The 26,486-nt window shown below is 40.1% G+C and overlaps 1 protein-coding gene across 2 annotated transcripts in view; it reads left to right on the plus strand.

The window, feature by feature from the left end:
- The window catches only part of PARG (poly(ADP-ribose) glycohydrolase), a 2,766,579-nt gene that overhangs the window by 1,416,650 nt on the left and 1,323,443 nt on the right, over positions 1-26,486 (plus strand). For both annotated transcript variants that reach the window (XM_044056515.1, XM_044056516.1), the window contains exon 9: positions 25,861-26,018. In XM_044056515.1, coding sequence (XP_043912450.1) covers positions 25,861-26,018 — 158 coding nt within the window. The remainder of the gene's footprint in view (positions 1-25,860; positions 26,019-26,486) is intronic.

A 26,486-nucleotide genomic window follows, 5' to 3' on the forward strand; every position in this document is an offset into this window, starting at 1 on the left:
ACGAAAAGCATGTATTTCGCCTTGTTTTGTTGAACTTAAAATGCGGCGTGTAATAACAAGTATCCTGGATTGTTCACTTTCCGAATATGGGCATGACTTCCTTAAGAACCATTTGCAGTAGCTAATCTGCACTAATTACAGACATAATACATGATATTGACTATTACATGTTGTTTAAGTCTTGAATTATGAAGGGTCATTTGTATTGGAAGTATTATAAAACAGTACATCTAAGCCTTTTTATTGAACGCAAATATACCAGCGTTACTTTGATGAATCATTTTAACAATGTACTGATTTGTTTCTTAATTAATTGATTGAATGATTGACAATATGTTTTTACTATAAAGGCAGCTAAAACCTTTGTAAAATTTGTAACCTGATGAAGCGCATCTTATTGCGTGAAAGCGCTCGTTTTTGTTTTTACTAATAAAAGACTAAAAACTTTCTTCCTCGTGGTGGTTTCAAGCAATATTTTAGTCTCGTACTTATTAAACCTACTGATGCAGTACATATTGATTAAAAAAAAAATCAGTCTCTTAAAATGGCAAAACATTTGCTACCTAATGTTTGTCATTGACATGCAGAATACTTGTGCAAACAGTTGAAACTGTACTCACAAATCCAGTCCTGATGGAGCTGCTACACATCCGCAAGACAAACAGCACAATAGGGATCTAAAAATAGTCAGTGACTCAAACAAAACATGCTGGAGAGACAGATATGTTTCTTAGAGATTACCCATTCTTTGGAACAGGCTTCCTATTCACGTTAAGCAGAACCCTTCCCTAGCCCTCTTCAAATGCCGTTTGGTTAATGTATGGCAAATCGCAAATTCATACTTGGGGTAGCATCTCTGTCATTTTATGGACAGGGGCAATCTGTAGAATTCTGAAGGCATATGCACAAACCTATGCCATCTTCTTGCCTGTAGGAGCCACATATTGAGTAAAATGGGGTTATACTTGCTAGGCTTGTAAGGGCTGTTAAACCATTAGCATAGTAATCTCCTATGAACCTATATGTATTTCATAGCAGGTGTGGCCATTCTACACTGGCAGACAGTTCATAGTTTCATACTAGGCTATCTGCCCTAGGGCATTTATAAGCCTAGCTAGAGTGTGTTTGGCTTTCGCCACCCATTTTAAATTAATTTTGCTATGCCCTTTTTCGAGGTTAGTATACTGTGCCTCTGTCTAACAGTGACACAGAAGTGATACCCGGGGTAAACCTACGATCTCCCATCCACTCATCAAGATTCCTCTTGAAGACAGTCAATGAGGGACTCTGCCTAACCTGGACTGGGATTTTATTCCAGAGTGAGGGGACCCTCTGGGTTATGAATCTGTCCCTCCAGCATGTCCTATTTATTTCAGTGCTGAGGTTCAAGTCTCTCGAGTGCGTAGCTCGATGGGATTTAGATTTTGTGAGGTGCAGCATGTCCATTAATTCCGGGTTGGACATGGCTTTATACGTCAGGCACAGATCGCCACTGAGCAGGCGGTATGCCACTGAGTAGAGCTGGAGTTTCTTTAACCGGGCAGCATATGGCATCTGTTTGAGCCCTTTGATCCTCTTGGTGAGGTACTTTTGGGGTCTTTCCAGTTGCTGCAGGTGTCTGGTAAGGTACATCCCAAAAGGGGCATTGTACTCAATTATGGGCCTGATGAGGGATGAGTAAAGAGGCACGATGACCTCCCCTGATCTAGATGTGAATCCCTTCATGATTAGGTGGGCTATATAAAATGTTTTTCTAACCACTTTGGCACCGTGGTTGTCAAATGAGAGATTGCTATCAACTTGGGTCCCCAGGTCCCTAATTACTTCTTCCATACTTAATGGATTACCACCTATGTGGTAATTTGTGGACACTTTGTTTTTGCCAAAGGGGATGACTATACACTTTTTGGCGTTTAGCTTGAGGCCATGGCTCTGGCAGCAGTTGTCTGTTTCTATGAGGCCCTTTTGGAGGATGCTTGTGTCGGCTGGAGAGTCGATTATGGTGCCCAGTTTGCAGTCATCTGCGAACTTGGTCAGCCACAGTCCTTCCGTGTTGGCCTGTACCTCCGAGAAATATATACCGAACAAGAGAGGTCCCAGGACTGAGCCTTGTGGGACGCCACTTGTAACTGGTTTGGAGTCTGACATGGCTCCAGCAATTCTAACCATGTGGGTTCTGTCCTTGAGCCAGTTTGCAACCCATCTAGTGACATAGGGGTTTATATTTAAGCTGGTGAGCTTATCTATAATGCCCAAGTGGGGTATTGTATTGAACGCTTTTGCGAGGTCCAGGTAGGCTGTGTGGACCACCTTCCCCTTGTCAATGGCCTTGGTGACTGTTTCAAAGAAATCGACCAGGTTTAAGAGGCAGGATCTGCCCTTAACAAAGCCGAACTGGGTAGGATCCAGTGTCTGTAGGTCCCCAATATCTTTATTTATGAGGTCCATGATGATCCTTTCCATAGCTTTGCAGACCAAGCTAGTCAGGCTTATGGGGCGATAGTTTGCAGGATCCGTTGAGGCACCACCTTTGTGGAGAGGGACCACTGTTGCTGTACGCCACTCTTTGAGTACATATCCTGTAGTAAGGCTGAGATTGAACAGTAGTTTTATGTTTGGGTTTAGCTCTTCTTGGAGTTCATGTAGGACGCAGCCCGGGACACCGCCTGGTCCCATTGATGCTGTGTTTTTTGCTTTGGAGAGGGCGGCTCTTGCCTGAGCATCTGAGATGTCAGGGGCAGCACTCTGCTGGGATAGATATTTGCCCTTTTCGTGGGGGGGGAGAAGTTTGCGCTGAACCTGTCAGCTAGGATGTTGGCAATGTCTGTGGGTTCAGTGTATTTTTTGTCATTTTGGACTAATTCTGAGCATATCTGGGAATTCCCACCCAGGTTCCTAACATAACTAAAGAAAGCCTTGTGATTATCCTTAGTGTCCTGTGCAATTTGTCTCTCTAGGTTGGCCTTAGACGATTTTTATGAGTGCCCGTAGTTTTTTGCTAATACTGATCAGAGATGCCTTCCCTTTTTGGGATTTTGCTCTATCATGTAGTAGCTTCCTCCTTCTATTGTATAGTTTGTTTATGGCTGGGGTCCACCAGGCAGGACGTCTGCCTTTGGAGGATTGGGTCTTGGTTTTATTTGGGATTGCATGATCCATGCATTCCTGAAGGTGTTCATAGAATGCATTTATAAAGGATTCTGCGGTCTGGGCCGTATTTTCCACAGGCCCGGGGGCTTTGAAGGATTCCACCTCGGTTTTGAAGAGTGTGAAATTTGCTTTAGAGAAGTTTTTCACTGTGGTTTTCTGGGTAGGGGGTGGGGTCGGGATGTGAATATCCAGTGAGATTAGTTTATGGTCTGATCTTACCAGTGAGGGATACACTTCTGGTCTGGAGCATAGAGTCCCAATGTTGGTGATGATCAGGTCCAGTATGTTTTCCTCTCTTGTGGGAGTGGTAACAAGTTGTTCCATAGCATTTGAGTTTATAAATTCTAGGAACCTTTGGGCTAGGGTGTTGGAGCTAGAGTTATGCTCCCAGTCTATGTTTGGGTAGTTGAATTCACCCAATATAATGGTGTTTGGAGAGACCTTCATCTATTTTTCTAATTGCATACAAAGTGGCAGGCTACAGATAGTTGCAGCCACACAAAAATAAGTACAGCGCACACTCCCAGCTAACCTTCTGCACAATTACATGTTTAGTATATATCCCTGCCAGGGGATGAGGTTGATCAGCCAGTATATTCATTGGGATATGAAACAGAAATGGTAAGAGGTAACTAATATAGTCATCAGGAGAATGGAGATTGGACAAGTAGAACTGTATAAGAGGAATATAAACTAGAAGATACCAGATCGGTGGTCAGCGAGTGCAGGGGGCAGCATCTCTGCAAAAAAACAAGTTTATAGAGGAAGAGGAATGTTAAGTATACTCTGTTCTCCTGTATTATCTGGCTTTTTTTTTCATGTTTCCAGACTCAGCATTATGAATCCCAGCATTTCTGTAGTGAACTGTTTGAGGTACCTAAATCATTGTAGCTGCATAATTAAGAAAGGGATACTAGGCAACTCACAGTTGTGATGATTGAAATGCTTGGTTTTCTGCTTACTCTAAAGTATCATTGCAAACCTATCAGCTAGCTCAGTAATATAAACTGCATTAAAAATACTTAATTGTTTTAACTGTTAGATGACATTCAAGTCTAGGATAGACATGCTACAATGGCAGCAATTTGAAGCTAGTCCTGAGATGGTTTTCCATTCGGAAGGTAGTGAGAGCTACAGGAATAATTCACTATCGGGTGCTTGTCCCCCTCTTTAATTTTATTTATTGTCAATTTCCAGCTAACCCATGGATCTGCCTATGGTTGCAATTAGAAGCAAATCCTCAAATGATTTTCCACTTGAGAGTGACAGGGAAAATTCACTGTTAGGCACTTGTTTGTTTTTTTTTAACTTTATGAATGGGCAATTGCGAGCATACCCAAGGCACTCAGGGGGTCTACAGGGAATGGTGTTGAGTAGCGTGCTGAGCCAGCAGAGGAGTGGAGATAGAATAAAAAGTTGAGATATAAGTAGCCACTGGGGCTGAATGGGATCAGGAGATACTACAACTGAATTTTAAGTTTTAATAGGTTTGCCATTTTAAAATCCTTGAATTCTGGGGCATTTACTGTGGTGGCATTATTGTTTGAAATCTTGATAGAGAAAATTAATGCAGTATGATGAAATTTTACCATAGATAAAGATTACAATAGGAGTTGTGCACAAGGTATTAATCTTGGTTTGGACAAGATCAAAAATGTTAGGCCACCTAGTAAACCGATTATTTTTTCCAAGGAGTTAGCATTTATATCAAGCAATCATTGGGTATACCAAACATAAGTTAATATGTTGATGATTGAAATCTCCCAACTTAAAATTATTTTCGTTTGTGGATAATTCAGCTAACACATTGATATTTTTTTTTTGGCTTTCTGGGGACATGGAGGTGATTTATAGCATGATATAAAGTGATAATTTGTCTTGTTTAGGGTGATTTGGACCTCATTAAGTTCAGTTTATAGTTAACAAGGAATCATTCTGGAGACAATTGGGTCTCTGAGAAATACTGATACCCCCCACACACCCCTTTCATTTTCTATAGGCCTGAAAGCATGACAAGGGCTGAACCGTGATAGGGAGAATTTGCTGTCTTCATAGTTAAGCAGGTTTGTATTACTACACAGATAGGGATGTTTTCAAATTTCAGGAGTTCCTCAAGATCCAGTAACTTATTGCGAAAATTCCTGCCATTGAGTTGATCATCTTTAATATGGTTAGGAGCTGGAATTTCTGCAGTCGTTTTAACTAGGTTATGATGTCCAGTAGATGAACTTTGCCTAAAAAAGACTGTACAAGAGCAATAAAGATTTTGCTCAGTGTGCAGAAGCTGTAGTATGAAGGGTGCTAGTCAGGTTTTATGAAGCAAGTAGGTCTGTCAGTTATCTCATCTCAAGATGACACATACTGAACTTCCCATGAATGACACTAACTGTGAAGCTAGTTATGAAAGCCAGTTATCTTTTCCTTGCACTTGGACATCATTCTTGATAAAGGTAGGCTTCCATTCAGTAGCAGAGTCTTACCAGCATTAGACAAATACATTATGAGATTCAGCATGTCCCTGTTTGTTGAGGTCCTCAAGTCATTCACACACTCATGGGCCTCTTGTAGGTCACAGTCATATTTGTCTGGTATAAGGAATGTGAGACCCCCTTAGCATCATGGGAAGCTGGTGCCAGAAAGACACCTGTTACCCTATTCTTATCCATTTTGGTGAATGCAGAAATGGAATGCCTAATGTTAGTCGCCAGTTTCAAGAACATTTTCATCTGTACATGCAGATTTAGTAGAAATGGAAGGTTTAGGTCTGTATCAGTTTATTGAACTGCTATTTAGCGAACAGCCATTCATCGAAGCCGTTCTTCATCGTTTGGCCACCATCTGGAATTTGACCTTTTCCCCACTGTAGTGCGATCTTGGAGTTGGTATATTTAGTTAGGGGGGTGGGGGGCTCAGCCCCTCACATTAAGGGGAGGGGGTATAGCCCCACAGCTTGGTAGGTTTTAAATTTTTTTTTATTGTGGCTTAGTTGGCCAACTGCTAATTTGCTGTTTGATGAAGAGTGGCTTCGACAAATAGGGGTTTGACGAATGGCTATGTGCTGAATAACCCCGTTCGATAAAGTGATATAGACCCAGAAGGTTTTTATGGTCTGTGGTCTTATGACACTGTGAAATATGTGACCTTGTGGTGTTTCTGTGTGTGTGTGTGTGTGTGTGTGTGTGTGTGTGTGTGTGTGTGTGTGTGTAGGGTGCATTGTAACTGGCAGAAGGTCAACTCATTTAAAAGCAGACAGACTGTTAACAACTGTAGCAGCTCTGTACTGTTAGACCAAATAATGCACTAGACTGCTATGCAGCACAGTAGAAAACTACAAGTTTCAAGTCAACAGTCCATAACAAAACCATCTGCATTAAGGTCTGGAGTAAGTAGTCACCATGGAACACTAGCAGCTTTCCTTCTGTTGCATACAAAAATAGCAAAAAGTATTGTAAACAAATAAAACTCTGGCACAAATCATCTGTAGCTGCAGAATAAGCAGCATTTGCACATAGTAATACACACATTCCACTGGATCTTAAAGTTGCATAAGACACCCAAAACTGTAGCAGTTTTTCTTTTCTCTTAACCAAAAACAGCACAAATATGTTCTAAACAAGTGGAACTGTGCCAGAAGTGAGCAATAGCAACAGATTGCTCTTAAGTAACACACATATGGCAATAGATGTTAAATGAGCAACTTCCCTGGTTTTATTCGGACTGGCAGAAGGTAATATCAGGTAAAAGCAGGTCAGGTCTAATTATCACTCGTAGCAGATTTACACTTTCATGAGCAGGGCAAAATGAGGATATTCCAGTTGTGCAGGATGGCTGCACAGCTGAGGGATGTATCTCTTTCTAAACTATGCCTGAGAACTGTTTCTTTTCTGAAAATGTTTTATTAATAAACTGACTTTTATATAAGGATCAGCTCTGCAGCTCAGGAATATTTCTCTTCACTTCCATGTGGAGAGTTCTGAAATTATACCTTTTTGTCTTATGGAACAATGTTTAGGCATGGGTGCAAAACATACTTTCAAGAAAATAGCAAGGGAAATTGCTTATATTTTCTTTTCCTCTACTTCATTGTGTTATTCCAGTAGCAAAAGATTAAGGGATTCAGGTAATCCTCTGAGTTCCTTTAAGTAATTAAACACTGCAGTGTGACTTACTGTCAGGGATGATCTCCTGTAATAATAGGAGGGAATGGTTTTGCATCCGTATAGGAACTCGTTTTATCTCATAGATTGAAGCCAGAGAGTTTGATCTCAATTCAAGTATTCTTTTCCCCCATGATGTCTTTGCTTTGGGAAAGAGCCACTGCCAGAAAGACTTATTTTTCTGTGTGTCAGAGGTTTTACTTTTGGCTTAAGAACATTAGACTCTTCCCCCCACCCTTCAAGTCACTCCCTAATGTGCTTGAACACTTGTCCTATCTGCTTGATTTGTGTTCCTATATGATTGGTTTGCGGTTATTATACTTTCAATTAAATTACATTCTTAGTTTAGCTTGCTTGCCTGAACTAAGTCTAGATTTTTGGTCCCGATGTTAAACTTTTTCTAATCGGCTTTCTGCAGTGTTCCAACCAAAAAAAAAAGTGCTTCTTCTTTCCAGTGTGAATTTCCTTATAGAAACAATGACTAAACTTTTGTTGATGTCAGTTTTCTCTTTCTTCTTGAAGTTGGGAGGGTGGCCTAATAGTTAAGATGTTTGCCTTACAAACACAAGGTGCAGGGTTTGAGTCTCACAAGGGATAATCGGCTAGGTTTAAAATGGCTCACAAGGGCAGTTAGCTTAGTACCAATCTATGAACTTATGAAGTACCTTCTCCAGAAGGCAGCCTTGCTTTTAACAGTCACTACTGCTAGCAGTATGTCAAAGTTGCAATGATCAGTGTGTTTTTCTCTTGCACTGTTTTCCACAAGGGTGGTAAACCTTTATCTTCTAATGTCTTGGGTCATATGGGACACAGCCTCAAACAGTACATTCCACTTCTGACCTTTTTCCATCATACTGGAATAACTTTTTCACCACATGGATTCCCAGTGTCAGTCATGGTGATATATTTCTAAAATGCTGGGCCAGCTGTTTGTTTCCTTTTAAGCAGTGTAGCCACACAAATTAAACAATACAGAATTAATATCCTAAGTGCAGTCATTTATTAAGAATGGCAAAGTTTTCCAAAAATAATAATATATACTCCATGCAGAGGTAACTATGCAGTGCTGTCAGTTTGCTATGGGGATATCAGTAGTTCCAAGTATTAGTTATTCTTTTTTCTATGGTGCCTCTTTTTTGGTAATGTCTGAAAAAAGAATGCTCCAAAGTGCTCACCAAAAATTGTTTACAGTCAGTAAAATGAATAATTAGTACTAAAACTGTTAAAATTGTGATTAACATCAAGGGATGGTCAGGGGTACTGAAAAAGTGGAAAAAAGTTGTGAGGGGAGAAATAAAATAGAACTAAGCTAATATATACTAAACTGTTTTGTGCAAAGTGTTGCACATTTTAGGTATGTTCTTTCAGCTTGCTAACTACTCAGACATTGCTAGCTCAGATTATATAATATGCATAATGATGCTGGCCTTCACAGTCATTATGGAAAGTAAGAAAGGGGTAAAAAGCTAAGAGGAGGATAGTTTTGTTGAGGTCTTGGCTGAGGCATGGTTCCCACCTGCTTAAGTAAGCACCAGTCTATTGAGATGTAATTAGGAATGGCCTGAGTGATCTGATGCAAAATTTTAATTCAGGGAAACTATTTAGATCTTGCCACAACTTTGTTCTCTAATTTGATTAGAAGATACATTTCATGCATCATTTTCAGGAAGGAATATACCAGTATAATCATGGCGTTCCCTAGATTTCTGTGTAATTGCTTTTTTGATGTCAGCATGAATGTGTGGAGAAGTTTCAGTTTTTGCCTCACTCAGCCTCATATTTTTTTTTGTACCAGAAATATGAACTCTCCTCCTATGATACATGTAAATTATCCTAAAACTGCCTTTTTATTAAGAATGGGTTTAATGGAAATCTTTTCATTTAACCCTGGATGGAAGCTTGCCTGCAACTTAATTTGCCATTTAACCTCCCTCTCTTCTATATAATTACCCCCCTGGGAAGTTAGAAAGATAGTGGAGGACAACTCGGCTATCTTAAAAAATAATCCTGCCTTATGGTCAGTTACCGGCCCTAAGCCCACCTTTGTGTTTAAAACTGGAGTTAACATCAAGAAATATTTTGAAGGAACATCAAATAGTAAGAATGGTTTAAAATATTATATTTATTTGTTTATTCTGTTTATTTTAGAAAGGAAGCCGCGGTGGTGCAGCGGTAGCGTTGTTGCCTCACAACAAGAGGTTCTCCCGTTCGATTCTCGGCTGGAGCTCCTTCTGTGTGGAGTCTGCATGTCCTCCCCGTGGTTGAGTAGTGTTCAAAAGACATGCGTAGAATGGGCGTGCCTTCATTGAAGGTTGGGCGTCGAGCTGGCACCTCGGCTCCCGTAAAAAATATACTGCCAATCATTAGCAGACCGGAGTTCCGCTGTGGCGACCCCTAACCGGGAAAAGCCAAAAGAAAAACAACATTCTGTTTATTTTAGAAAATTTAAAATATAAGAAGTTTTAGTGTGAATACTTTCAACATGTATTACAATGTATATATTTTTAAGATGGTGCTTTAAGATTTTTTTGATTGAATGATGTAATTAATTGTGAGGGTATAAATTGATGAAGTGTTTTTAATGGATTGATTCTGATGAAGTCCCCGGTTTAGGGGATGAAAGCGCTTAATCTGTATTATTCTTTTTTTTGTTTTAATAAAGTGAATTTTATTGTTTAGGATTCCGGCCACTGGCTGTGTTATTTGCTTTTGGTTTGATCGTTTTTACACAGTATTTTGCTGCTTTTTTGTGGTTACTGTATGCACAAAAACGGCAGCTGGTACCTCTTCAGCAAAGTTTTTATGTGGCTTATCATTGGTGAATATTGACCAGGCAGTCCTTTTATTACACTTTCACAGAGTGCCCTCTAGGTTTGCATGAAAAGAAAAAGAAATTGTGTTTGAAAATTTGTCCAGTAAATATTTGATAGCCAGGCTGTCCCAGTTCATAAAGAGTTTTTTTTTCCCTATGATCAATGTGTTATAATTTATTTTGAGCATATTGCTACCATTACATTCAAAAATCATTCAAAGCAATTTGTACTGTGTAACTCATCTTCACTGTAGTGCTTACATTTACCAGAGGTAGACCACACATAGTGGAAGCTGCGGTGTGACAACTATAAACAAGGAGTGGCTTCTCATGTACTTAGTGTGGTTACTGTCTTCCAAACTATCTGCCTTACTGTTTTAACAAATTATATGTATTTTCTCTCTCAGAGTTTTAAATAATGAGCCAGTATTACTGCAACATTGTTTCAATGTATATACTATATATATGTGTGTGTATATATATATATATATATATATATATATATATATATATATATATATATATATATATATATATTTCTTATTATTATTCTTTCGGCTTTTCCCGGTTAGGGGTCGCCACAGCGGATCACCTGTCCGCTCATGATTGGCAGTGGAGTTTTACGGTGTCGAGTTACCAGCCCGGCGCCCAACCTTCCACAGAAGGCACACACACACACTCACACCTAGGGCCAATTTTAGAGTGTCCAATCCACCTACATCATGTCTTTGGGATGTGGGAGGAAACCGGAGCACCCGGAGGAAACCCACGCGACCACAGGGAGGACATGCAGACTCCGCACAGAAGACACTCCAGCCGAGGATATAACCAGGGAACCTCTTGCTGTGAGGCGACAATGCTAACCGCTACACCACCGTGGCCGCTATATATATATATATATATATATATATATATATATATATATATATATAAAATGTATATATGGATCTATATTACATTATCGAATCCCGTTAACATTGAACACCAGAAGACAGACCCGTAAAGCACGAACTACGGTAACGGCGAACATACAAAACCGCGAAATGTCATGGTTGGCCCGTCTGTGGTATAGCTCCGTAAGGTAAGTGTGCGATAGTTGTGGACCTTAGGGTTAGGGTGCGGGTTAAGGTAAGTGCATAGATAGTAATGTATGTAAGGTTTAGTGTAGGTTTAGAAGCAGGGTTTGGTTTGTTTATGTATGTGTTTTATTTATTATGTTTGGGTATGTAGTATGTAGCGCGTGGTGGTGTTGGCCAACTATGATGGTTCGAGATTTGAAAATTCGCGGTTTAGGGGGTTCGATGTATTTGCGGTTCGGGCTATGTGTGTCGGTGTTGTGGTGTTCGATGTTACGGGTTTTCGATAACGTAATATAGACCCATATATATATATATATATATATATATATATATATATATATATATATATATATATATATATATGCACTTTCAATTTGACAATGTACATAAATCCTTTTATCTGTCGCTATTAATGTTCTCATGCTTTGTGTATAGGTCACATTATTTACTGTTATTTGATCTCCATATTGCATTGTAGGTCTGTTTCAAGGTTTTTCTCCCTGGGCCTTTGAGGACCAACTCAGTAAATGCTCACATATGTATATGTGTGCGAACTGCTGCTATCGAATGGCAGTGGCATTTGTGGTGTTTTCAGTTTGATTTAGGTATAAATGTCTACCCCCTTTGTGAATCCAACAGTGAGAAGGTGGTATCACAGAAGTCCTTAAGAAAGCAGAGTGCGATGGTGTGGTATGAGACTGGCCCAAGTCTTGGCTGATCAGTAATTAAGATACATAGCATACTTGTCAACTTCTTTGCTTAAGAATTCTGGACAAACTCAAAACTAACTGGCAGACAAAGGCCCCAAATCAGGAATAGTTCTTAAATATTACTCCAATTCAATTAAAAAAATAATGAATCAACAGGTTTTGCTTCAACATGCTTCTAGCAAATGACAAGAAGTATGAAACTCTAATGGTTAGCAATATTGATTGACTGCAGTCTGTGATATACCAGAAAATGAAACTTTTAATGTGGAACAGGGCAAAGTTATGAAGCAAAATCAGGAATATTTGAGAGGTATGATATGTAGGTTTCAGGAATGGGAGAAAGGGGGGTCAGATGCTGGGAAATTGATGTAAAGGATGGATTAAACTGTGAATGTGAAAAAGATGCTGTTTTGATTGTGACATATGACATAACTGTACATTTCTTGGCATTGAGCTTGAGCCCATGGCTCTGGCACCAAGCATCTGTTTCCGTAAGGCCATTTTCTAGAGTATCCACAACATTTGGGGATTCAATAATGGCTCCCAGTTTGCAGTCATCTGTGAACTTTGTTAGCCAGAATCCCTTAGTGTTGGCTGTACTTCAGAGAAGTAGATGCCAAACAAGAGCGTTCCCAGGACTGACCCCTGAGGTACTCTGACTTGTCAGAAGCTGGATTTGGAGTGGGCTACTTTTACAGCGTGGGTTCTGTCAGTAAGCTAGTTGGCAACCCATTGAGTGACGTAGGGATTAATGCCCAGCTTAGTAAGCATTCACACACATACACACACTTGCTTGCATTCACACACGGAGACACACACTTGCCCCTTGCTTGCATTCACACACACACACACACACACACACACACACTTGCTCCTTGCTTGCATTCACACACACACACACACACACACACACACACACACACACACACACACACACACACACACACACACACTTGCCCCTTGCTTGCATTCACATACACACACACGCACTTGTGGCTTTAAAACACAAGAACCAGTATGACGGTCATAGTCCATGATACCTCACTGGACTATATGAAGAGGGACATGGAGCTCTCTGAATACGTGTCCCAGGTGGGTATGAATCTAGCCTTGAGTCGCTTCCTACCTTCAGCAATGATTATACCACAGGACCAGCAAAAATTACCTACTTTAACAAATGGTTTAGTTTCTGGTGTCACAACAAGGGGATCCAATCTCTGACAGCTTGGGTACACATAACCGACAAGCCACTATGCTTTTCAAGAGATGGTTTGCACTTCTCACCACTTGGCTTCTGAATATTGAGAAAAACTTTGTCACCATAGTACCTTTTTTAGGACATGCCAAGTTAAGCCCGCCGACATAATAAAAATCAGTCAGAAATACCTAAAGGCGCTGCTTCTCAATGCTGGTAGTTTAAATATTAAAAAAAAATGTATTACCTGGAAGCACTCCTTACCCTAGAAAATTCATACACATATATGCAGTCACAGAAACATAGTTCAGAACCATAGTAATCACTCTGGCTATTAAAGTCTACAGTGCCTTTCATACATTTTGATCCCCCTCAGCTCTTTCAAACATATGGAGGAGGTGTTTCAATGTTTTTAAAGCACTAATACAATGCTATACTGGTCCAAAAACATGACTGAATTGAGCTGCTGCTTGCCCAACTAACCACAGGTGTGAACCCCCATCATATCCTTGCATAATAGTGGTACTAAAAACAGACACAGGAATGTTTAGAGGAGATGCATTAAACACGTTATAAAGCTAAACAAGGAGCAACATTAAACAATACAGCCCTGAAATCAAGTTAGTATCTAATCATACTGCCTATGCTGATAAAGCAATTTCAATGTCCATAACTGAAAAATCTGGCATGGTACAATTAACACCATTAAAACTACTGGTGTGTTACAGTAAGACAATCTAGCAGACCTGAGCAAATGGTCGATTCGTACAAGACCAGTGTTACTGCAAAATATCAATGCTAATAATACATATAAGTGAAAATAAATGGGTGCCGCTGATGAAATTATATAGTATTCTCCATTCATAACGAATGCTCCTGCTATGCTGACTCAGCAGAACCCCTTCCGGACCTCGGAGGTTTCAGTTAGAACAGTTTCAGACCCACACCAACATTACACTTCATCGGATTTTTTAAATAGAAGTGCTATGTGTTACAATACCAAGAACAGCTCACAGAGCTAAAATATCTACAGCAGTACCTAACTTGGTTCAGAATGTACCATGAAAGAGAAACTTTCTTCGGGGTGAGGGGGCTTTTCAAAAATGTAGAGGATATCGGGGCACACAAACATGGCCCACAGCATACACAGCAAAACAAGGGCATGTAAACATGATACTTGCCGACGAGAGAACGTCACAATTGCAGTCCAACTCGCTCTAACCTTTAAAACGGCTGCATGAAACACTAACGTGCAGCAGAAAAAATATATATATATAAACGAGCATGGCACACACAGACGCCGAAATGAGCATTAGTAACATACTAAAATTAGAAAAAAGAAACGAGCAGCAGTAGTGATAAATATACGAGCTATCACTATAAACCAACACTTGCATAAAAAAAAAAAAAAAAAAAAAAGACGACTTATTCTGAGTATCAGTAACGAAGATAAATGCAGATAATACTCTCCAAGCCAAATTCAGCATGCAGCATGGGACCTGACTAAAACAGAAGGCAGCATTCACACACGGGAACACAACGACTAGATAATTAACCGAGAACCAGCAGTATCAAATAAAATGTATAACGTAATGCAATAATAATATACAAAATACATATAATTATATATCAGCAGCAAGCAAATACAACAGAAGACTAATCTAGATAGTCGGCAGTAGCATACACTAGTGAACCATCTGGCACCCTCAAACAGAAGCATAAACTATATCAGGCAGCACAAAATAGGGCTAGGAGTGCATTCAAACAGGGGCTGTGTGTAGAATTACATTTTTAATTCACTAGGAAGACATATCTTACCAATGAAGCAAAAAATGCAGACGAAAATGTAGGCAATCCAAACTTTTCAGTAGTCCCTCAAACAAATGCAGTCGACAGGATACACGTACAATGAAAAGGAGTTCCACACACCACATGGGTTTTATTAGGTTGAGTGGGCTGGGTAAGGCAGGTCTGACATCACAATGTGGGAGGAACACTGGCTCTTCTATACAGCATGCAAATCAGGCAGGGATTACCTCACTTTGGGGGAGGAAGCATCCCGATAGCTAGAGCAAGAGCAAATGGCAGATGTGACATCATAATTTCAGAGCCAGCTGCAGGTTTTTCAAGTTGGTTTGCAAAGTGAAACAAAAACAGCATAGAAAGCTAGGAAGCAGAACAGGGAAAACAGTTGAGTGGGTTATTTTTTAAAGCTGCAAGGGTGATTTTTTTAAGCTTTATCAAAGAACAGGGACTGGAAGAGTCAGCAGGTTGGGGAATCTGCTTTAATATTCTGTTGTTTTCCTTTAATAAAGTCTACTTTCTGTGAAGCTAAACTGGTTCTCTTTATGCGTATTATTTCACATGACACTTCATGACTGGTAAGGGTGAGGGTGAACCCTAAATCCTTCAGTCACTTAACACAGAGTGATGATGTGGCAAACTCACTGGCATGACCTGTTGTATGTTTGTCACATTAAAAGATCATCAGCCTCCTCCCAGCCAGTTGACCCATTCATTCTCTCGTCACTTGAGAGCAAGGGTCAGCTACGAAGGGCTATAATTTAGGTAGTCATCAGGAGGGTTTGAGATTTTGTTTATTATGTCATCCTCTTGTGTACCCACTTAGCTGTATCTCATAAGTGGGGCATGCAGTGGATGCCATCACTGAACCGCCCTTCACTCCCTCAAAAGCTGACATCAGCAGGACTTCCCTGCCTACCCACAGGAGACACTACATAGGTGTATCCTCAGTCTTCACCAGGGAAATGAACTCACAAGTATACCAGTGAACATGTGCCCTCCATTAGGATGGACTTTTTGTCTACACCATCAGTCACCCAAGCTACTACCCAAACTCATGTCATCTGGGCCATATCCAAGTCTTTATCCCTTTACACCATTGGTCCAGGCCATGTTAAAAAGAAATGTTCCCATAGCTGTGCTGTCATGCTGATAGTTCAACATGTACCCTTCCGAAGCAGCCATGTAATTTCTAACAGTACCTTCATCTGTTCAAAGTGTACCTTTCCAGAGTCCACTTGTTTGGCCGTTGTGAATCACTTGCCATTTCTGAAGACCATTTCTTTCAGCTTTGATCTGTTGTCCATTGACAGGACACATGCTACAGTTAATGAAAGAATATATGTGCCAGGATGGGGTCTAAACTCATGACCTCTCTGCAGTACTCCTGGTAAATTTGCTATGATCCACAGTGCTCCACTTTCTTGGCAACAGCTGTTTAATATATGTTTCAGATGCTGCTGCTGCTCTGATTGCAGAGCTTGATTTATTAGCATATGCTGTATGTTTGTATACAGCTGCAGCTCCCACTGTGAGAGCTCAGCTGCTTCACAGTGCTGGGGGTGGGTGTGGTTGTAGCAGAAGGCTTGTGTGGTTAGCTTTCAACATGAGGATGTGCAGTTTACTTCCCTTTTCATTTTAAATGTTCCATTGATTGTCATTCCAAGTAATAGTGATGTTGTTGCACATCTGTGTTATGCTGAGCAACAAATCTCCATTCCGTAGACTTTGGGTGCTGAGCTGCACTGTTTTGCATGGTACAGCTGTGGTTGTGCCCCCACCACCACCAGTAAATCCCTGCCTATGCACTATAGTGTAGTCCATAACTTAAGTTTGGGAATCAGTGACTATGCTGTGAATCTCCATTTTGTTTGCCTACTATGTATTTGGACTTCTACAGGTATGCAGTGATATGTGATGTTTCTTTCCTGCACATGGCCTCTTGCGAATCTCTCAAGGCTGTGATATGTAGTTGGTACTGCACATCAACCATTGGTGATTGCAGATTTTGTATGTGAAGTACAGTCATTGTTTTTTTTTCCCTTGCTCCCCTGTTTCATTTAGTTAAAACACCTGATATCCTGAAAGGGTGATTTGCATATATCCCATGAGGCCTCTGATGCAAGAGGTTTAAGGTCTCACACAATTAAAAGTCTAGCTTTGCTAGATTTTTCTTTTTGTGTTTTTTAACCAGTTGGTTATCTGTGTGACCTTATTACTCTTGTTTTAGATTGTTACTTGGGATCTCTTAAAAATATTTCAGATAAAATTATTGAGGTTAACCAACTGTGTCTGTTAGGTGATTCAGATCTGTTATATTTTGAATTTAATGAAATAACTAAAGCTTTATGTATGACTCAACAAAAGAGTATTTTTAATAAGTTTAAGCTGTTTGATCTGAATATTATTAATCAAATGAATACTGTGGACTTGAATTTCATTGAGGTAAATAATGTTGTGAATAAATGGCAGGACTTTGAAAACATTTGTGAAGCTCTTTTGTCTTGATGTAAGAAAACTATAACATTTTACTGAGGACTTCACCTCAATGGTGAAATACTGATCATACTAAACTTCTGAGAAAAAAGGGAAAAAAATTTAGGCTGTGGAAGAGTTTCAAGATAAATTATTTAAATAGGGCTTATAGTTTAGTCTCTACAAGGTTAAATTACTCTTTGAGATTAGCAAAAAGTAAATTTTATTCTTACGTTAGATACAGTGATAATAAGGTTAAATTTTTCAGATCAAGTTCCGTTTGAGGTGAAGCGCCGAGTGCTGGAGAATTATTGGTGAGTTTGCTCAATGAGCACACCTTGGCAGATGTTACACTCTTTGACGATGTTTCTGATGTCAGAATTTTAATAGAAGATTGTATGTGCCCAGTTTTCAATTTGACCCCTCTGCAAGCATCTTTGAGACATATTTAAAAATGGTATTGATATGAGACCTGATAATATTCCAGGTGTTTTCTGGGCATGTCGCAGTAAATGTATTTCAGCTACTGTCACTCAGTTTTTTTGATGACCTGTTGCATTATGGCACTGTTCCTGCTAGTTAGAAACATCCAGACATCATTCCTGTTCATCAGGAGGGCCCAATGGACAATGTAAGTAATTGTAGACCTATGAATTCTACTTCTCTAGTGGAGATGAGTTTTGAGAGGTATCTGCTTTCCTTTCTTAATCAGGACTTTGAGATGTTTAATGGACCTCACTCAACATAGTTTCACAAAACAAAAGTTGTACATTCACTAATTTAATTGAATTTTGTGACCCACTGACAATTGCCTTAGTCTGTATTGATGGTCTATTTGGATTTGTCTAAGGCTTTTGGCAGTGTCTCTCATTCTGCTATCATGGGTCTGTATTAGATGAACGAAAGTTCATCTTGGCAAACGCTCACATGAGTGAAAATTGCGGAACTCGAAACCGCAATTGTGAGATTGCAGTACAGTGAAGATGGGAATATTTGCCCTTTCTTCACTGTAGTGCGATCTCGGAGTTGGAATATATATTTAGCGGGGGTGTGGGAGGGACAGCCCCCCACAATTGCAGTTTCGAGTTCCTGGATTTTCGCTCATGTGAGCGTTTGCTAAGATGAACTTTTACTCATGTAATATAGACCCGCTGTCATTGATGCCATGCTCAAAAACAGAGTTAATCCATGCATTGTTCGCTGGGTGGCTGACTGGCTTTGTGGGTGAATTACAGAGAGTAGGAATGGGAAATTTCACATCTAGCTGGCTTTAAGTGAACAAAGGGGTACTCCAGAGCTCATTTCTATGTCCAGTATTGGTTAATCTGGTATTTACATTCTTCCTAGGATATCTAATTTTTGGTTAATTATGTCGATGATATTAAATTAGGTTGTGTTATTACATTGCAGGGGATATTGACCACTTCAACACTTACATGTGTTTGGTGGCTGAATAGTTAGACTTAACTGGACTAAAAGTTAATAAGGATAAATGTGCTACTTTGCATTTTGGGAAACCAGTGGTCGAATGTCAAATAAATGTAGGTCTCACTACTTAAAAAGATAACTGAATATAAGGATTTAGGTATTATTATATGTAGTAATTTTAAGTATAGGACTAATGCCTTAAAAGTTAAAGATAAGGCATTAAAAGTTGTTGGCTTAATTTTTAAGAACTTTAAAACAAGAAGTAATGACTGTCTTTTGAGGTAGTTCATATATATATATGTTTGACCCACCATTGAGTGTGATGTATTGTTTTGTTCCTACAAGAATGGTTATCTCCTAGTTTTAGACAGTATCCAAGGAAAATTTACAAGGTGTATCATTACTTGTAGAGATAAAATCATATCCATCTAGACTGGAAAGTCTAAGCTTCTTTTCAGTCAGTTATCTGAGGGGTAAACTTGGTTTAGCATACAGAGGGCTCTGGAGTGAAGAATATTGATTTTTTTCTAAATATTGAATTGATGAATATAAGCATATTAAGCAGATGCGCATATTTTATTTACATAACTGAGGAGTCAAGGACAGTCGTAAGTGCAAACTATTTAGCACAGTTATTGATTCAACTTTCGAACAGGGTTCCTTTACATATTTGATAGTCTTTTTCTTTGTAAATATTTAAAAAAAAATATAACTTGATACTTAGTTGGATCCCAGGGTATATACACTCATCTTGGAGTCTGCATTCTGAATAGCCTTTGGCCTTTATTCAGGAATTAATAAACAATTTAACAAATTCTGAAACTTAAAAAGGACATCATCTAGGCCAGAGACTTTCTGAGTAGTTAAGGCCATTAAAATATTTCCATGTCCTCCATTGTAAGGGGGGGGGGGGCTAGAATAAAACCTGATCTATCAGTTCTGATGTAACATTTGGGGTGTAAAGTCTATTGAGAAACAGAGTTTGCAAGTGAATGGTACTGGCAGTCCCAAAGGTGGATCAGGTAATGTTTAACAAAGGCTCCCAAAACCTTCTTTCACTTTATCTTTAGTTCCATTTAAATCATCTACCCCAATGTAATCTATCACGTGCTGTATTTATCTGCCAAAAGAGCATTGCCAATTGTGTGCTGCTCTTGAGCACATTTCATAATAATAGTGTGGCTAGAGCCCTGATTACAAAATATGTCTTCTCCCCTGTAGTCTGGAGACATGATTTGGCTTGTTCCATTAAGATTTCTAGGTAAGAGATCAGATTTGCACACAAGTGCGAGAAATGCAAGAGTCACTTTTGCCATGATAATGTGTTTTTTTTTTCAATTGTTTTTCTTTTTTTTTTAATTTACACTCTCTAAACAGCAAAGGTGCTGCTTAGCGAGGGTAAAACAATTGCAGCCATTGTCTCTATACCTTTCTGAGTTCCACAGCAACTTAATATGCTGCCATGAAGCGGTGGATTCATTTTTCAGTGAGCATTACCTGTACATTAACACCTTGCCGAAAAACATTCATTCTACAGTCAGAGTGGTGATATACAGGTCTCCCATATGCTGAAGGACAGCATAATCAGTTGAGGAATCTAAGCGATTTGAAAATGTTGCACAAAACATTTAAATCCTTTATTTAGTACTGTTTTATCAGTGCAGTCTTAGCACAGATTTGGAGAAGAACTTACACAGAGGCATCATCATTTCCTACTTCTCTAGTAGTGTCCTAAACGATCTGGTAACAAAAAGAGTAAATATTTCAGAAGAGTTAAGGGATCTTTGCCTGAGAGGTTTGAGTGTAGAGTGATTAAATTCTATATCACTCACTGTCCATAATCGGTAACCCCTCTAACTATTGTTCCATCAGAGTCATTGCAGAATGAATGGTATATAGTGCAAAACAAGAAGGGTAACATACATTTGCATTAGTGAGTTTAACCTTTTCCACCTTTCAGTTAATTATTGCCAATCGCGGTGGTGGTGCTGCGGTAGCGTTGTCGCCTCACAGTAAGACGCTGTCCGGTTCGACTCTCAGTTAGAACGTCTTCTGCGTGGAGACATGCGTGAATGGGCGTACCTTCGTTGAAGGTTGTGCGTCAGGGCTGGTAACTCGGCACATAAAAATCAACTGCCTATCATTAGCGGACCGGAGTTCCGCTGTGGCGACCCCTAACCAGGAAAAGCCGAAAGATACAACAAGTTAATTATTGCCAATCGACCTTTAGATTTTTAGTGGTCACTGACTATACATAGATTACTGGTATTGCAAGAATACTGACTGTTTTCTTGTTGTCACTAAGATTAGACTGTGCACTCAAACAGACTGAAAAAAAGACCCCGATGTGATAGTAACAGCATCAGTGGATAGGATGAAGAAAACAATCTCCTGAGATGATAGGAAGCATTTCTGAAGAATGAAGTCTGAGGATGTTAGGGCAATTCCCCCATTCAACAAGACTGTGGTCGCACTGGATCTAGAAATGCTACTTCCATTTCTAGACAGTTCTGAAAGCCCTGTATGGAAATAGACTTTACAGTGGTGGAAAGTACATAGGAGGATGACAGGGATTATTGGAAGGAAGGAAAAATTCAACTTTGAGGGGAAAGTTTAATTAATATTTTTTTAACCTGGAAACAGCAAGGGGTATGTAGCACAAGGTCTTGGTCCACAAGATCAGGAAGCACTGTGATGGAGTACAGTTTATGGAAAGCAATAAAGAGGTTAGGAGGTGGCATCACTAGAGTAAACATTTCAACCTGGAACTAATGAAGGCCTTTTGTACAGAAAGCATAGTAGATGTGTGGATTAAGTTATTTTGATTGGTAGTGCAATCTGATTTACTAATCTATTTTAGAAACAATGGATCAGATCAAGATGGGACAGGGTTCAGAGGGAGAAGTGTGCAAGATCACCTATTTATTGACATGGTGGGGAACAATAATAATAGTAATAAAAAGCTTAATAGAATGTTTGTAGCGTACCTTGCTAGCACATTGGTGATAATACCTTTTCTGCTCTTGAGACAATATGTGCAGGGTATTTGTTTCTTAAAAAATGAAGCAGTATGTTAGGGAAGGTCTAGTTCATGGCTTGGTTGCTTCATGCGCATGCCATAGAACTGTTACCTACACGTAGAATCAGGATATTCAGCTAATCAGAATGCAAAAATTTGATAGAAATGTATGATGTCCTTCAAGAATGCAACTGCAGTCATGCCAGGAAGGCCTTCCAGACGGATATGAGGACTCGGATGCAGAGGACTCCATCCCCTTTCCCTCCTTGGGACATTTGGGGGGTTCACCCAACACCATGAGGAACATTTTTTAAGCAAGGCCAGGAATATATTCTTTCAAGCCTTCAGACTTCCTTCCTTAAAAAGCCCCACACACCCTGGCTATACCTACCTCCTGTGCTTGTTTGTTTGGATGACCCTGTACTCTGACTCCAGTGTTACCCCGTTACTCTTCCTCCTGCTCCAGCCAAGCCAGACAGATATTATAGGTCCCAGAAGATGCACCCTTGGGTGCTAATGCTAAAGATGTGTTAAATGTCCATAAGAAAAAACAAAATCAGTTCCAGATGGTCAAAGATTTCCTCCAGGTTCAGCCCAGGTTCAGCAGCCCAGATTCAGCAGGAATTGGCCTTCTAAAACTTCCCTGAAGATTAATCAAAGGGGTAGAAACAGGCGTGGCGAGGGGAATGAAGAGACATACAGAGGTTCTTGCTGATTCCCTATCAGACACAGCAGAGCCAGATACTCAGATTTCTTGCAGGGCCAGATGCATATCCAATTCAGCATTGCCCCCAGCTGATCATCTGCTTCATTCAGTCTTCAAATGCCTGGCTTCATCAATTGTCATTGCAGCTCAGGCTCCCGCCAAATTTACCCGTAACTGGGACAAAAACCTCATATAAGTAATACACCGATTACTTGCTTTTGAAACTTGATTGATGTCATACACCGTTACAAAACTGGCTCCATCCGGACTTCATTGCTTCAAGACTTCAGACATCCGATCAAGCAACCTTCTTAGCTAAGGAGATAGAGGACACTCTCAGCAAATGACCAAACACATGACACACGCAAGAGCAAAAAACTCATTATTCTTCAAGGTTTGGGCAGAACAGCACCCAGATGACTGCCCTGAATTCTTGCCAGGCAGAGGGTTACACTGCGCCCTGCATTCCCTCCTGGTTACATTAGCAACTACATGGTCGAAAGCTTCCAACAACCTAGAAAAGCCTGGTCCTCAGCACAGCATGGTTCTAGAAACAACAACTATACCGTAGCAGCTTCCAAACCTACAAACAAAAAATTACTGTACCTCAGGGCTGTAGCCAAAAGGCATTTTAGATGTCATCCAAAACCCCAGAGTACAACAGACATGACCACAGATGCCTCCCACCTGGAACACAGCTTATGACCAGGGCAGCTGTATAGCTGACAATGGTGACCAAAGATAACACATGCCATGATAAAGTATATTGAAAATCACTGCAGTAATGCATGCCATCGATACCGAAAAGGAAATGCTGGCAGAGGCCATCTTATAACAATCTGACAGAGCAACATTCTGCAGGCTTTCTTAAACAAGCAAGGGGCAACCACACCATTCCGACCCCCTATACCTCACACAATGAATCTTTTGGGAAGCCAGGGGCAGACTGGAACATTTGGTTGCAGTAATCCCAGTTTGTTCCAGGCAAAGACAATGCCAAGACAGGACAGCCAGGCATTAATTATGTCACACCTCAGTGGAGAGGTTGCCAGGATCGAACGAACCAGGGTGCCTCTCACAAATCGACACCGGGCAGGCCAGTAGGGCAGGCCTTTGCCTCACACCCCAAATCCATAATCTACAAATCAATCACAAGGACATATCATCCACAAATCTGGAAAATTCTTGCTCTTTCAATGGACTGAACTTCCTCTGGAATCTAAAAATTTCACCCCGCCCACCATGACCACATTACTGAAGATCAAAGCAGCCAGGTTCAAGGGGATCCCATTAGCTCCAGAAGACCAAGACAACACTGGTATCCACTACTATGACATATGCCAAGACAAAAGTGGCCCCAATGGCCCTACTTTTGACTCAACACAACTTCAAACAGCATCCAACCTTCATTCCACTGGTCAACACAACTTCCCAGGAGCAGCCCACCTAATAACCTCAATTATCTCTCCAAGGATGAAGTTATCTCTTAACAAACACAGAAGCTCAAGACACAAGGTTTACTTAGTTTACTTAGCAAGAAAAGGCAGATTCAGCATTTGGAATACTCAGCAAGGGACATGATGCATCACATTGATGATGCATCTCATCCTGAATATTTATTGATCTATAGAGGTGAATGGGATCAGCTCATATTCTTCCATAATTCTACATCCTTCAGCTATTCTTAGCTAGATAGGCCAGATCCATTCCTGTTTTCACCTGTGTTTTTATATCCTTTGTTAAGGCATCACAACATTAGAAAGGCTCAGTGCCTTGGTGTCAGCTTGGCCACCTCAACTTTTCCCTAGAAACTGAGCCACTCTCCTCAGTGGACTTACAATTTCTCTCATGGAAACATGCTTCCTGTTTTTCAGTCTGGCACAGCTCTCAGCAAGAAGGCACTTCTGAGCTACAGGTTCACCACCGTTCATAATCTTTCATAAGAACAGGGTCTCCCTATCACAGAGACAGGGTCTCCTTTCTACTTTTATGCCAAAGGTCTTTAAATCAAGCTCTTTAAATTTAGTACTTCTTTCTTCTACTTTCTTCCTCAATCCTGAGAGCAAGCATAAGACTGAAGCTCTTTGGGGACAGACACATTCAACTTCACTACTACCTGACCAAGAACCAAGACCAGTAGGAAGTCTGATCAGCTTTGTAGCTTACTCTGGAGTACGTAAGGAAAAGCAATTTCCACAAGACTATTTTCAAAATGGATTGACATTGCATCAGATTTTGTATTTCCTTCCATGGGAAGAATGTTCCAGCCAATGTCAGACCACACACCACCAGAGCCCTCTACAGCATTCTTAAGAGGGTCTTAAGAAAGGTGCCTAGAAGAGACATTCTGCAAGCTGCTACATGGAGCTCCGCGCATTCTCCAAAATCTCCCTTTACTCCCTTCTCCAGCAGGCTTCAGCTTGGCCCTTTGCTGCAGGTCCTGCATTTTTGACACACCATCCATTCCCTCCTAGAGCATTCCTCCTCCCCAGCAGCTCTATGGGTATTCAACTATTATGTTATGACTGCAGTTGCATTCCTTGGACATAGTACAGTTTTTTTGTACCTACCATAAATGTAGATGTCCGATAGATATGCAACTGCAGTCGGATTCATACCCCTCTCCCTTGGGTCCCACTCCTATCTTTCTCTTTCTCTTGGATATCTGTTATGGTGTGTATTTGTTGTTTGTTTTTTACCATTTGTTTCTGTCTTCCTTTTTGATCCTTTTGATGATTTCCTTCACCCCACCTCCCTGGCTGGGGGGCAAAGAGAATTGAAGATGGCCGGCTGATGCTTATATATATACGCCAGCCACTGACGCCGGAGAGAAATGAAGACTTTCGACCGCCGGAGGGCTCCTGAGAGGCAGGACCCATGTTATGTTATGACTGCAGTTGCATATCTATCGGACATCTACATTTATGGTAGGTACAAAACTGTACTTTTTTTTCCCCTCTCGCTCACAAAACAAGCACGGATTTTTCACACTCGGAATACATTCTGGGGTTATCACTTTCAAACTTCTAGCACTTAAAGAGAAAGAATTAGTGATGTTATTTTATTTCTTCAATGCTATCGATCAGAACATTAATTTTGTTTAGAAACCTTCTAATTTTATACTTAATTATTGATTGCAAATCCACTGACATATTAATGGACTTCCTTATTTCAGTCAAGTTGTTGCAAATGCCTTATATTAGTAAGGATCTAATAGTAGTCTAAAATTATTCTTGCTTTAATTTGCCGAATCTAATTTTGCTTTCCTGTTTGGTAAATTACTGAATTACTTATGCTTGATTGTGTTTTTAACCTGTTTTCTCTAGCCAATACCTCTTCTCAAGCAAAATATGAATCACTCCATCACAATGTCACAACAACAGATAGCCTGTCTACTAGCCAATGCCTTTTTCTGCACCTTTCCCCGTCGCAATGCCAGAACAAAGTCAGAGTATTCAAGCTACCCAGATATTAACTTCAGCAGGTGAGTTTGTCAGTCAATAAACTAAAAATTCAGGAGACTGAGAACAGATGTCTACTGTTTACTTTTCAAAGAAATGATTATTTCTTTTTTTCACAGGTGCTTTCTTTTTCTGCTTACTGTGACTCAAGAAAATAGTCTCATTTATAACCGTTAAAGTGGCGGTGCACAGTCACGGCTAAGTGGGTTGTTGGTGATAAGAGTATCTTCACTGCAGATGTGTTTATGTTTATTGACACTGATAAACGACAACTATAACTGCTGTAGAAGACATTTCCTTTCTGGTCAAAAAACATAGTGGTGTTTGTATGTGAACGAACCTGTAAGGTGGTGTTTTTTTTTTAATCTGAATGCATGATATCTAAAAGTACATAAATACTATACAAATCATTTCTTTGAGGTATGTACAGTGGACATCTGTTCTCACAGTCTCCTGACCATACGGTCCCTTAAGTAGCTAGTCTTGAACAA

The sequence above is a fragment of the Protopterus annectens genome, chromosome 14.part0 (assembly GCF_019279795.1).
Source record: "Protopterus annectens isolate FY-2018-M chromosome 14.part0, PAN1.0, whole genome shotgun sequence".
Classification (NCBI taxonomy): domain Eukaryota; kingdom Metazoa; phylum Chordata; order Ceratodontiformes; family Protopteridae; genus Protopterus; species Protopterus annectens.